The sequence below is a fragment of the Pseudopodoces humilis genome, chromosome 2 (genome assembly GCF_049639895.1).
Source record: "Pseudopodoces humilis isolate 2021_Gansu_Grassland_sample_001 chromosome 2, ASM4963989v1, whole genome shotgun sequence".
Classification (NCBI taxonomy): Eukaryota; Metazoa; Chordata; class Aves; order Passeriformes; family Paridae; genus Pseudopodoces; species Pseudopodoces humilis.
This window is the reverse complement of record NC_142201.1, coordinates 80,173,690-80,187,339: the sequence shown is the minus strand read 5'-3', so window position 1 is coordinate 80,187,339 and position 13,650 is coordinate 80,173,690. Positions and strand designations below refer to the sequence as shown.

Below are 13,650 nucleotides of genomic sequence, written 5' to 3'. Positions count from 1 at the left end.
GTTCTGTTAAGTTAAGGTTTTTTGGGGTAACAATGAAGATTCTGAATTAATCCTGCTATTTACAGTGCATTTAATTACTATATATATGATGATACCTGCTTCCTTGGGCTACACATTGATGCCTGAACAAGAGGACAGAGATAAATAATTAGAGGGCAGCAGAAAGTTGTCTTAGAGGAAACAGCTTTCAGGTGAGGCTGCACCAGACTCCTGCCTACTGTGGATTGAAGAAAAAAGGATCAGACTGCTCATACAGTCTGGGGTTGCACAACTGTACTCTAAAAGCACCTTTTCACCTGCTTATTTTGTCCCTGGAGGAGAGATCTGCACATTTATATTGCATTTATCTTCCAAAATTTTGTCACAGGTTGGGCAGTAAGAACTATTCTAGATAGAAGAATTTTATCTGATTAATACTTCCCAGAAGCAGCAGAAATAACTAAAAATTAATCTAGAGCACATATCAGGTTTACAAAATTTCATATCCCAATTTATTTTACAAGAACTTCTTCACCAGTTGGACTTGTCCAAAGATAGAAAAAGGCATGTTAACCCACACCACACTGAGTACTTTCTGGGAGGAAATCACTACATCCTTTGCAGTGAGATCTCTCTTCGTCCAACAGACAACTCTTAAAACCTCACAAAAGATTTCTTTTTAAACTGTTAAAAAAAAATCTCATTTCCCTCAGATCATCTATCTTGCTTTAATTTTCCTTCAGCTACAGTTGCCCTTCTTAGATGCTAATCAGCTTTTTTTATATATATTGCTGAGTTCCCTATCAGCTGAATTACTCTGGGGACTTCCTGGAACTAATGCTTCTCCACATTTTATTCTCCCTCCTTATCCTCATCTCTGCTACTTACCTTCTACTTAGCTCATTTGCTGCAACATCTCCTAGAATCAATAACAATTTCCTCCAGTCCATCTCCTCAGGAGATAAGCAGATATATTATTAGGAGAGGTGATTAGTGATGGAGAATATCTGTGCTGTTCTGAGAAGAATGGGCACTGCTTCAGTGGTCCTGCTACCCTCTTACAGAGCCTCACTTGAATTGCTTGTGATCATCACACTGCTAGAAGTGGTGTCCTGCCCTTACCCATCTTCATCTAGACATGCTCTGCAGCCATGTCATACTTCAGAGGCATGGCCTGAGGCATCCTGAGGCACAGACTTCACAGATCACAGAACAGAGTGAATCCTGAAAATGCAGGATGTGGTTCCTCATCTCTGCAAGGACATTACAGCATGTAGTCATCAAGTCCTCACTGCTTCAAACAAGACGGAAACTCTGAAGGATGCCCTGCAGCTCTAGATTTCCCATTCCTTTGCTGCAGATATTGCAGCAAAGTCACAGGTTTTTATTATTGCTGTAAATCCTGGCTAAGTTAAGTATCTAAGAGTCATGTAGAGATTAAATCAGACTGATAAATTTTGGGCCTTCAGCTGAAAATCAGAATCGGTCATAGAGCCTAAGGGCATATTTCAATCCCCGATAAACTCTTTTTATTAATTTTGTATAATTTTGTCATTTAAAACAATAATGTCTGGATAATCTTAATTAACTTTTTTTTTAATCAGATATGATACTGAATACAGCAGTAAATCTGATACACCATATGCATGCATGAAGCAAATGGAAGTCCCAGTAATTTTTTGAGGATAAGTACTGCTCATTTGGAAGCTGGAGACATTGAACAAGCCATTTTTATACACCTCTACTTTCCCTTTAGAATCACAGAATCATGAAGGTTGAAAAAGACCTTAAGGATTATCAAGCCTACTTGTCCACTGTCACCACTAAGCTATATCCCCAAGTGCCACATGAACACGCATTTCAAACACTTCCAGGGATGGTAATTTCCTGGGCAGGGAATTGTTCCAGTACCTGACCATTCCAATGCCCTTATTTTATTCCTTTTCTTCTTCTTTAGGTAGGAAAAGTCCAACTGTCTTGTATACTTGGAATCACAAATTCTTTGCAAAATTTCCATCTTTTGCTTTTTGGTTTGTATAATAACTATTTTGTAATAATAAACAAAACAACCAGAGAAGTTCTCTTGTCTAGAGGTAAAAGATATATAGTGACTGCATCCATGAATCTTTAAGTTCTTCTACCCCAAAACAGAGTATTTATGTCCCAGCTTCTTCTTGGTAATAATCTCCTGGTAACAGCTGTCACCAACACCACGCTGAGTCCCATCCCAAAAGTGTTAATTGATACAAGATAAAATAAGTGCAGCAAGCAAAAAAAGAATATAATTATTCAGTGCTGTGGTAGTGTTTTCTGAACCTATATTCATTTAGGACAGTAATAGTCAATACTCATAATTTCTGTTGCAACTAATAGTTTCTGTTTTATTATGAAAAATCATGTGACCTAGCACTAAGATACTTTGTCATCCTACGACATGCTTTGGAATCCTTGCAGATGAAAGCCATCAAATATAATTATCAATGAAGAGAAATATGGTAGATATTCTGTCCAAAGATAAGAAACTAGGGGTCAAGAGGAGCAGGATGAAGGTGAGCATACAACACAAAAGAAAATTTCAGCTGTTGGGTCTGAATATTACATAAAAAAGGAACAGCTGAAAATCATGTACAGCCAAGCTGTTTATATCTACACAGTTAATACTCCATGGCTCCTTCTGAAGTCTGTTTCAAAGTTATTCTGCTATGTGAATGTATTTATTATTTATTCTAGAATTAATTTATCTGTATGGGTATCTCCTGGCCTATGACCTGTGGATGACAGAAGCAGTGAAGACAAACAGGTGAAGCCTGGTATCTATATCTCAATTAACTTGAGTAATGGTTAAGTCAAAATAGCTATTTTTTCACACTTGAAAGTCAGCACACTCACCTTTATATTTGAGGTTAAGTCCAGTCCTTCAAAATGCATGAAGTAAATATCTCCCAAGCATTTGAAATGTTTTCCATGAATCAAAAAGCTCTGGAATGTTACAATCACTAATGACATGCCACCTCACATATCTGTCACAGGCAGGCAATGCAACTTCAGAAACTGCATAAAGTGGAGAGCATATTGAAAGGTATATTTTTCCTCCCCTTATGGCTGTATAAGGTAATTTATGTGATATGGACTCCCCTTGGCCCATCCATTTTCTGTTTATCTGACCATAAATCAGATGCTGCAAGAAATCCACAGCTTAAAAAAATCCCAATGTTTTTGTAAGGCTTTAGATGGAAAATCCTAGGGGTGAATCCAAATTAAAAATGAAACATAAAAGAAATCAAAGAGGAAGTGGAAATGCTGATGTATTTGTGGTTTCCCATAAAGCTATGGCTTTGTGACTTTTTAGTTCTTTCTGTGCTTTTGGAAAAGAAACAAAACAATTCTTCACTTAACAAAACAGGAGGGAATAATTTGTGGAGGAATGAAAAAATATTCATTAATAGATGAAGTTTTTCTCGTAAGCCCATTGCATTCCAGTGAAAGGCACTCTCACTTCACTTGGAATGCCCTTTTATAACCTCCTCAGTTGAATGGGTATCCCAGAGTTACTCCAGGATCAGACGGTGAATGAAAGTATAAATCTTATCCTAGTCCATTTTCCTGCATATCATTGCAAGAAAAATTAATTTCACAAGCCTTCTTTAATTTCAGATGTAGCTATTTCCCCTTAGAGTACTCTGAACCATCTGTTCTTCTCAAAATCTTGCCTACTGTCTTTTCCCCCTACAAATGATGTACAAAGAGGTCCCAATATAATCTGCTTGTATGAGATCTGGGTTTGTAGTGGTGTACATATCCATCCCAGGTCAGTGCCTTACATTGTTCTCTACAGAACCAACCATCCAACTAACTTCTGACCAACAGTTAAACATTCACAGACAAGAGAGCCAAACAGTTAAAACCAAGAGAGCACACAGTACATCAGGGTCCTGGAAAACAGAGCTTTACATCTCTACAGGAACTCAGGTTATCACTGGACATTGTTATCATTGTCTCACACCCCATCTGTGCCAAGAAGTCTTCTTGAAAATTCCTGGTTTTCTTTTGCTTTTTTCTTTTGCCTCTGCCTCAAAGCTTAGAGGTTAGCCCATAGTGGAAGGAGAACATTTTTGTAAGAATTAACATTTTTGTGGAACACTGTCACTCCACAACTTCCCACATCCTACACATGATTCTTGCTTCATGGCAGAAACATAAAACACTGCTCTACAGATTAAGGGTGACTCAAAGCATAACCAAAGTCCTCAGTTGGCAAAACTAGCTAGTTTTTGTTTGTTTGTTTGTTCTTTTGGTTTATTTTTCTCTGGTTTTTGCTTTGATAACAAATTGGAAACAAATCTATTGAAAAATACGGGATGCTCCAAGACCCTTGGGATCTCTGAAGTGCAGAGCCAAATGCAGAGACTGTTACTGGCTGGGGACATATTACCCTATATCTGAGTAGCCACTTCTTAGCCATTACCTTGGAATCTCTGATAATAAATTAAAAGGATAGAAAAAACCCTTACACTTTATTTTTTCTTTGTAAACACTTCCCGTTCATGCTGCATTTTTCTCAATTAAATTGTGTAGTACTGTCACAGGCATGGATACACCCCAAATGGTCAGGTGGAATTTAGGATTTTTTTTTTTCAATTGGAAAGACTTTACAGTTTAGGCTTCTAAGAGAAGCTATCACTTTCAATTTACTCAATGGAAGTCATATACCGCATAACAGCTTTCTTATTATTGCTCATGACAATTCCCACTGCAGGTAGAAGCAGGTATTTTTCACTAAGAAACAAAACAAAGCAAACAAAACAAACAAAAACTTGAATCAAAGCCTCTTTTATTTAGACCTTCCATTTTTTTATGAGAAAATCTGAATTGCTCTACTCTTATTCACAATCAGCAATTCCTGAAGTCCTTATTCATAAAAGCATCTCAAAAGGCTAAATTTAGCACTGTTGTATATAAATCCCATACAAAATTATGCATGGTTTGGACTCTGGAGCTAAGCTAAGGGCCAACACATTTTTTGAAAACAATGCTTATGTGATTCTAAATTTGGATACTGCTGAAGACATTTGACAATTTCTTGTATTTAGGACAGAAGAAGATAGCAAACAACCTATGGGACCAGACTCAGCTAAAGATAGTGGAGATGACATTTGCTCCAATCTATTTGTATACAAGCAGGCTTTTCCACTAAAGGTAGTGATCAAGAGAGCCTTTGTACAAGCCTTTTCTAAAGTATGATTTCTCTGAGCTACTTGAAGTATTCACATTACAAATAAGGGACCAGAGAAGGTCCTGTTCTGCTTGATTAACTGTAGAGAGAGTACTGATGACTACATGGAAGTGTCTAAATTATAGACATATAAAAATGTTTAGGTGAATTTCACCTTGAGGATTGCGGTCCCTTTGGGGGTCTGTCCAGAAAAGGACCACAACAGTTCATGGAAGTCCCTACAGATTAAATGTATTTGAAAAGAATGGTGGAGACAGTTGCCATTTATCAGAGAAAGAATTAAGAAATTCCCATCTGAAACTGCCAAAACGTAGGCTGATGTCAAAGAGTAAGGGCAGAGACAAGCACCACATTTGTTGCCTCTTTGCTTTCCCCTTTGGCCAAGGGGGAAGGGCAGCTGTGTGCCACAGGGCAGATTGGGAACAGAGACTGGTGTCCTACCAGTGTGACAGACTCAGTCTCCCAGCTGCCAAGGCAGTCCTTGAAAGGACTGGAGGTCTTACCATGACTTCTTGTTTCACTGAAACCATTTTACTTGTGCTCTTGTAGGGTTCACGCTTGGGACAACAACATGTCATCCCTCTAATAATTCATTGAAAAGGCAGTGAGTTACATATTTGACTCCCAGTATACTACTTTTTTTTTCAATACATCATTTTTCCTGTCTTGTTTGGGATCTTGTCTTGTTGAATAAGGGGAAAATGTAAGATCCCTTTAGGTTCACATCAATGACTTACTTCTCTGCTTATGAGCCCAGGATATTTTCCTTCTGGGTGGGTACACACTAATTAACATTTCTTCCTTTGGTAGCTAGGAAAGGAAACACTGATATCATTGAGCTAAGAGAAAGGATTACCTATATATTGCCCTTAGGACAGTTTGCAAATCAGCACATTGGCTCACAAAGAAAAAGTGATAGTTAACCAACTTTGTTTTGGGAAGCTCTTTTTTGGGTACACCCAGAGGCCACATCAGCAATTCTCAACACAGAGTTACTGGAATGAGACACAGCCTCAGGCTGTTTGTGTACACAATGCGTTTTGAACTGCTGTGAACAAAATGGGTGATATAGATCAAAGATTTGTGTGCCAGCTTTCCCGTACACATTGCTGCTAAGAGTGGCCAAGCAGACTTGTGTTTGGCTGACATGTCACGGGTACAATGCGTGTCTTTGTAGAGTTTATACTGCTAAGACACAGCTGACATTGCTTCCTATCTCTGAGATGTGCACAGGTATAGGAGAGGCCATGAGTCTGTGCTTCATGTGATTCATGTCCAGAAAACTGGAGCATTTTCTTTTTTTTTGCCCTGCTGACTAAATTGTCTGGCTATAACTGCACAGTATTACTCACCTGCCTAGCAGCAAAAACTCTCCAGCGAGTCCCAGGCGCCTCATAGCCATCAAGAGTCCTCTTACAGTCATGCCTTCACAGAAGCAGGCAACCACTCTTGCCTTGGGCAGGTGGCTCCGAAGCTTTCGAAGCAGCTTGTCAAAGCTCTGTTCGCCAGCATTGCTGTAGATCTTGTAGGAGTGTGCAATGCAGATCCCTTCCTTGGCTGCCATATCTTTGAAAGCTTCCATTCCACTTTCACCATAGTTTCCTAAATACAAACAGAAACACAAATGCATGTATTAAACGCATATATTAAATCTGCAGATCACTGTACCAATCTTTAATCAGTTTTTCAAGACAAGGTCAACAAATTTTCCTAGAAAATTCACTACTCTTCAAGAGACTGCATCTCTGCTTAAACCAAAGGCTGTTGTGTACCTCATTACCTGTGATGAACTGGTCTACAATGTGTACAACAATATATGTACAAATGGCATTTTCTTCTGACTCTCTTCAACTGACTAAATGTGGCCAAGTGCTCTGTGATTTACTTCAGTTAATTAAATATTAAGAATTAATTTTTAGGTGCAATATTTCAAATATAGGCAAAAAAAGCTCATAACATCGCCTAATACATAATGCAATCTGAAAAGCAATATTGTTTTTCTTTGCAGTGAAAAGTAAAATTTATTTTGTTGAAGGAAAAACTTTTACTGGAGAATGAATAGTAAAGTTGAGGATTAGCATTACAGGGATAACTAGAATGCAGGTGAACTCAACTTGCTTTAATATTTTTTCTGGTGTCTTTCCTGTTTGCTTGTTCTGAATTAAATTTCTACCAGTGGGAAAAAACTTCATATTTTCTTTCAATATCTTCTTCCTCTATGTGGATAAACTGGTAATAGATATTAACAGACAGATACCCTTTTCCCTTTTTTCTGTCTCACCACAGAAACTTTCTTTTCTTCCAGGCCTACATAAAAGTCACAGTGCTTAAACAGTGGATGTACTGATACCACTGACAGTCATCCTGACCAGGACTGTGTGTCTGGTTCCCTGTGCTCCTCCATCTGGCTGTTGAAATCTGTTTCATGTCTCATATAAATAAGAAGACCTCTGTGGCAGGAAATCTTTCTCAAAATTGATGTCTTAAACCCTCAGTAATATTCCACAGAAATACAATCAGTTAATTAATTAATTAATAAAACTGTGAGTGTAAAGTGATGATGTTGCAATAAACTGCTGATGCTTCACAAATTTGTTAGCTTGCAAATGGAAGAATCTGTAAGAAAAATTCTTTCTCTTACCAGCAGAATTACAAGTACGTAGGAGAGCTGACAGTGAAAATGTATGTGAAGCAGTGAGGCTCAGACATGGATTTGGACAGTCATCTGCTTTTGGTTTTTTTTTCCTTTGGATACTGGAGCCATCAAGAGTTCATCTTGCTTACCTGGCGAGTCATCCCTATCACTCTGGTGTTACAGCTCAGAGGTTTTGTTACACTCAGCACAGAATATAAATGCAAAAACAGCTCTCAGTTTTAGGATCTTACCATCCAAAAAGTCAAAAGAGGCAAAGAACAAGAAGACAGGAAGTAACATGATCTTTCTTTCACATCAGGAATGAATCACAGAGACCTCAAGACCATTAAATTTCCAAATTGCATCCAACCAGAATAGCAACCTGAATACAGGTCCTCTACCTAAAGGGGCTTTAATTTTCTTCCTTGCTGTGATTAGGCCTAATGGAAACCACAATATGCAAATTGTGCCTGGACAAAATGTCATTTAAACTCAGCTGTTGCAGTGCTTCCTGAGAGTCGTAAATCGGGAGTCCCTGTGTCATGCCCTTAGGGCAAACTGTGTTTCCTGTGGTACATGAGCATCAAGTGATTCCCTTGGGATGCTGAAAGAGTTCTGCTAGAGGTCAAAACCATGGTGTCTCATGAAATATGTATTATAGCTGCCAAAGTCAGTCTGAAGGAAAAATGGGGGTCAGTCATATTTAGCTACCAGCAGACCCAGAGGCCTCCAAAAATAAAATTAGGCTGTCTGACAGGAAATAAACTGCTTTGTCTAAAATTATTCTCATTTAGGTCATTCTGGATCAACATTAAATGTTCTATCTCACTTTTTCCAAAGAAAATAAAAAGAACAAGGAAACATTGTCAATCTTTGCCATGGAAGATGAAAGTTTGAGGAAAAACTGTATATTTCAATGTGCTGGTTTTGGCTGTGGTAGAGTTAATCTTCTTCACAGTGGTTAGTACAGTGCTGTGTTTTGGATTTGTGCTGAACACAGGGTTGATAATACCGAAGTGTTTTTGTTTTTGCTGAGCAGGGCTTACACAGAGACAAGACCTTTCCTACGTTTCGTGCTCTCATGCTGGAGAGGAAGCTGGGGGTGCGCGGGAAGCTGGGAGGAGACACAGCTGGGACAGGTGACCCCAGCTGATCAAAGGGATGTTCCAGACCATGTGACAGCATGAACATAAAGTTCAGGGAAGAAGGAGAAAGGGAGGGATGTTTGGAGTGATGGTGGTTGTCTTCCCAAATCCCCATTACACATGATGGGGCCCCCATCTCCTGGAGACAGCTGAACACCTCATGGGAAGCAGTGACTTAATTCCTTGTTTGCTTTGCTTGTGTGCACAGCCTTTGCTTTACCTATTGAATTGTCTTTATCTTGAAACACGGGCTCTTTACCTTTTACCTTTCTGATTCTCTCCCTAGTCCTGCTGGTAGGAGAGTCAGTGAGTGGCTGCCTGGTGCTTCATTGCTGGCTGGGGTTAAATTATGACACCCAAAGACATTGAAATTCTGAAGATCTCATCCTTTGTCAAAAAACTCTCAGTGGAAAATTCCCAGCCAGGTCTAGTTGACTTACAGAACATCTTCTATGTTCCAAATACTGCAGTATTTGTTTGAAAGTGTTATTAGCATTCAAACTGTTATCCTGAGGCTTGGTATAAAGTTGAGAATAGGTTTAATTACAGTACTGAAAAATAGCAGGTCTTTTAGAGAGCACAAAGTGCATTAACTCTTTTTCAATCAAATAAAGTCTGCTCGAGCACAAACATCATGGTTTCATTAAGCATCAAGACAGGGAGATTTTATGAAACCATACAAAAAGTTATGTGTCCATGTCCATGATCCAAAATCATAGGAAGCATGTTAAAATACAAGGGGTACTTAGGAAAATGTTATATTCTTAACATTTGGAAGAAAATACATCCTGGGAGTCGAAATCTGAGAGCCACTGAGGTTTCCAGCTGGGAAAACTACAGCTGTATGACATGAGCTCAAGGGAGATTTGATGAAAACAGAAAGCAGCTTTGCTTCAAGACACTCATACGAATACACCAGTGGTGCTCCTGCCTTGCTGATTAAACTCGATGCAATTAATTATTCATAGTGAATTCTCCTGTTGTGCAAGTGGTTTGATGAGGTATGTATATCTTGTATGAGCTATACTGTGGGGATAATGAACACTCCTTGATGGAAAAAGAAAATCTTTTTCTGTTAAATTATTTTGCACCATATATTAGAAAAAATTTCCTCTGGGCTCTCTTTCTTTCTGAATAAAACATATATGTGCATAAACATATACATGTAGCATTGGAGGAATTAGAGTGGGAAAGCAGGTAAGGTATCATATCCTTTCATAACCTTGAGATTGAGATCCAAGGTTCACAGTGGAAGAGGATCTCCATGCTCTCTGTATGGAACTGGCCTCCTCAAGGACGTGATTCTTTGGTATACCTATAGCTGTGCTACCAAAACTGCCACAGCAAGAGCAAGTTTCCACCAATAGGGCAGGTCCCACTGCTCAGACAAGTCTATGACACAGGAAAGAGGATATAGGGGCTTCAGGATTTGCACAAATGGAGGGACAATTGTGATGCCTTACGCAGTTCATAGTTTCACTTCCAAGTGAAAATTAATTCAGAACTCCTAAACAGGAAACAAACTAACATTCTTCAGTGTATCTCATGTGATGAAAGTTGCCTGCATCCTGGGAATTTATCCATGTAGCTATTTTGTTTCCACTTCTAAATTTAAAGAAAATTCTGAAGGAACGTTCAGCAGAAGGGAGGGATTGATTTACTCCTGGTTGTCTAATTCCAGATCATAAAAGACTCCACAAACTCAAGCTGGAGCTCAAGTACAGTCGATATAAATTCAGATCCTCTTGCCCCACCAAACTCCAATTCAGTATTTGAAAACTGGTACCTTTATGCTTCAACTGGTTCTGCTGGAGGAGGTATCACAGTTTATTAGCTGATGTTCCTGTCCTCTTGAAACCTTGTCTTTGGTGCTTTAATCAGAGTTATTAGCAGTAGATGGTGTTTTTAAATGTGTCCTTTTGGCAACAAGTGGCAGCTGGGTTCTTTTAAAATACTGGCCTGGGCCCTGCATGTTGCCTACCTGAGTGCCTGGCCCTGAGCCCAGTCAAAAGCTACTCCCATATGTCTCTTCATGTTTTTTTAAAAAATCAATTACATCATCCTGCAAAAGACTTACCCCTGCTGCAGAGTTGGAATTTTGTTCAAAACTCAAGCATATGTATCCCCACCTACAGTCTAACTATAACAATCTGTTGGTTCCACTTCCCATGAATCAGTACTAGAAACTATTAAGAAGCTTAAAAAGAACAGATTGTGCTTTTTTTCCAGATGAAGCTTAATATAGTACAGCACATAATAATACTTCAATCTGATAGAAAAGGGTCAGGCAAACTCCAGGCAGCTCTTGCTTCCCCTCCTGCCCAGCAATTGAGCCAATTAAACAATCTAACCATAAACCATTAAGATCTTACGTGCATTACCCAGCAAAGCAATGATTTAATTCTTAAAATAATTAGCAAAGTGTACTGACATCTGCCATATCATATTAAAAGGTATCAATAGGAGATGAAAAGTCTCTACTGCCAAATGGAAGAATGTTTTCTCCTGCCCAGGAATTTTTGAGATGCCTATTTGCATAAAAGAGCTTTTTTATCAGTAGCTGTACACACAATTTTTTATCAGATAGTTATTTTGTTTAAGAGATTTTCAGTGACCACAGATGAGCATCAACCTTTAGGAGAGATTTAAGATGTAGGATTGTTTCTGGCAGGTCACAGTGAAAATTCACAAAGCTAAAGAAGATGAGCCTTGAGTGAAACAGAAGAAATGCATTATGTCATTCATTAGGCTGGTAATAATCCTACCTGTCACAAAGCATATTTATTAAAGCAGAAATGTTCTCATTATTTTTCTAGACAAGGAAGAGCAAACCAGAATAGTATTCTATGTTATATCTGAGCCATGAAAAAGAAGTCAAGTCAGGTTAAAATCTGCAGTATTTGTTTTGCAAGAAATAAAGGGAATACAGAGCTTCATTTTTACTAGTTTCCATTTGCACCAAGAGGACGAACTTTGCCAGAAATATAAAGAAAGAAGGCATAGCTTTGGTATAATTTTGAAAATGCATGTGGGAGTAATGCAGTATATATTTATGAAAAGCAACATGTTGGTTGATGAGCAGGATGATCTTCCCAAAATTTGAGGATATGAGGGTGTTTCCCAAATGGAAATGTTAGAGGTGTATTTGACAGTTACAATTCAAATTAATCATAGAAACATACCAATGGTACCTGCTACTACCTGCTATTTTCCACATTTTTACTCTTGTGACTATGGGTCTTTTAAAGCATCTCACTACCAAGAATAGGGGCACAAACCAAGACTTTAGAGCTGCTGGAGCAACCACATGCCACTGATATAAAATGATCAAAATCACAGCCTTCTGTGTAGTTATATCTGCAAATAGAACATGACAATAGAGCACTATTTTATTCTAAAGGGTACAAATCAAATTAAATCAAAACACATATGCCTGAAATTCTGGAGTTGTTTATATGTGTTTAAAAAAAAAGAACAAGAAAACCCAACTTCTTTTCATCTGAACCAAATACTTTATTTAATTGATTTTTAAATGGGATTTCAGTTTCTATATTAAATATATATGTGTAAAACAATAAAAAAAAATAAAATAAAAAGTTCATTTTGAAAGCAACCCATTAAAACAACTTAAATGAGAATAGTTCCTCCAAATATATTACACTTAAATATTTCCAACTAGACTTTTCTTTAATAATCACTTGGACACTGGGCTGTTCCACTTCAATCACCTTGAGTGCTAGATAGCAACTTCAAGACCTTTGGGCTCTTTCCTCATAAAATATTAAACATGAAAATCTGAATTTCATGGAGAAAAAAAGAATAAATATGTGCATACTTTTGTATGGACAGAAAGTTTCTCCAAAGAAATGATTTCTCTAGTGAAACAGATAGGGAATATTGGCTGGGCTTGGAGAAACCTTCTCCCTGCCCTGCTCAGCAAAGTAGTGGCACAGGGCAAGAATTCCATAAGGGATTAAATTAGAAATGCTACTTACTCCATCCTTAAAATTGCTATACTTGCCTTCTGTAAGCACAGACAGTCTCCAAGTGATTCAAAGACCCAAATCTAACATCTGAGGCCTCATAGGGGACTGATGATGGCTGCAGTTGGGACTTTATCCGTAGCTGTCCATATGGTGGTGGAGAATCATTTACATCTTTTCTTGGATGTTAATCGTATCTGCTCAAACTGAAAGCCATTCCAACAGCATTTATCTATTACCAAATACTCATAAAACTCAGACCCAAAATGGTTGCCTATATCCCTATATGTTGTCTACTACAATTAATGTCAATATAAAAAAACATTTGTTACCATGATATCATGCTAGCAATTAGCCTAATTTCCTTTTCTGTAAAGAGTTTTGAGGCTTTTAGTTTTCTGCATTTGAGGATGTGAAATATTTTCATAATCACAAAATTGTTAGCTATCCAAGGCCACCCCCCCACCTTCTAATCTTCTTAAAATTCAATCCACTGAAATAATGTGTAGAAATTACAGTATTTAATTTAGATATTGAGCATTTTGTCATTTAATAGGAGACTTATATTACTTTCTGCAATGTAAAATAAAATCTAACATATTTTGAATCAGTAGACTATTTTTATTTCTAAAGTAACTAGCTAGAATATTTGAAAATTTGGAAACAAATTTAATA

General features: G+C 37.9%; 1 protein-coding gene across 3 annotated transcripts in view; it reads right to left on the bottom strand.

Moving 5' to 3' along the window:
* Positions 1-13,650, bottom strand: part of GRM5 (glutamate metabotropic receptor 5) — a 241,385-nt gene that overhangs the window by 128,416 nt on the left and 99,319 nt on the right. For all 3 annotated transcript variants that reach the window (XM_005516179.2, XM_088051622.1, XM_088051623.1), the window contains exon 3: positions 6,565-6,814. In XM_005516179.2, the coding sequence (XP_005516236.1) occupies positions 6,565-6,814 (250 nt within the window). The remainder of the gene's footprint in view (positions 1-6,564; positions 6,815-13,650) is intronic.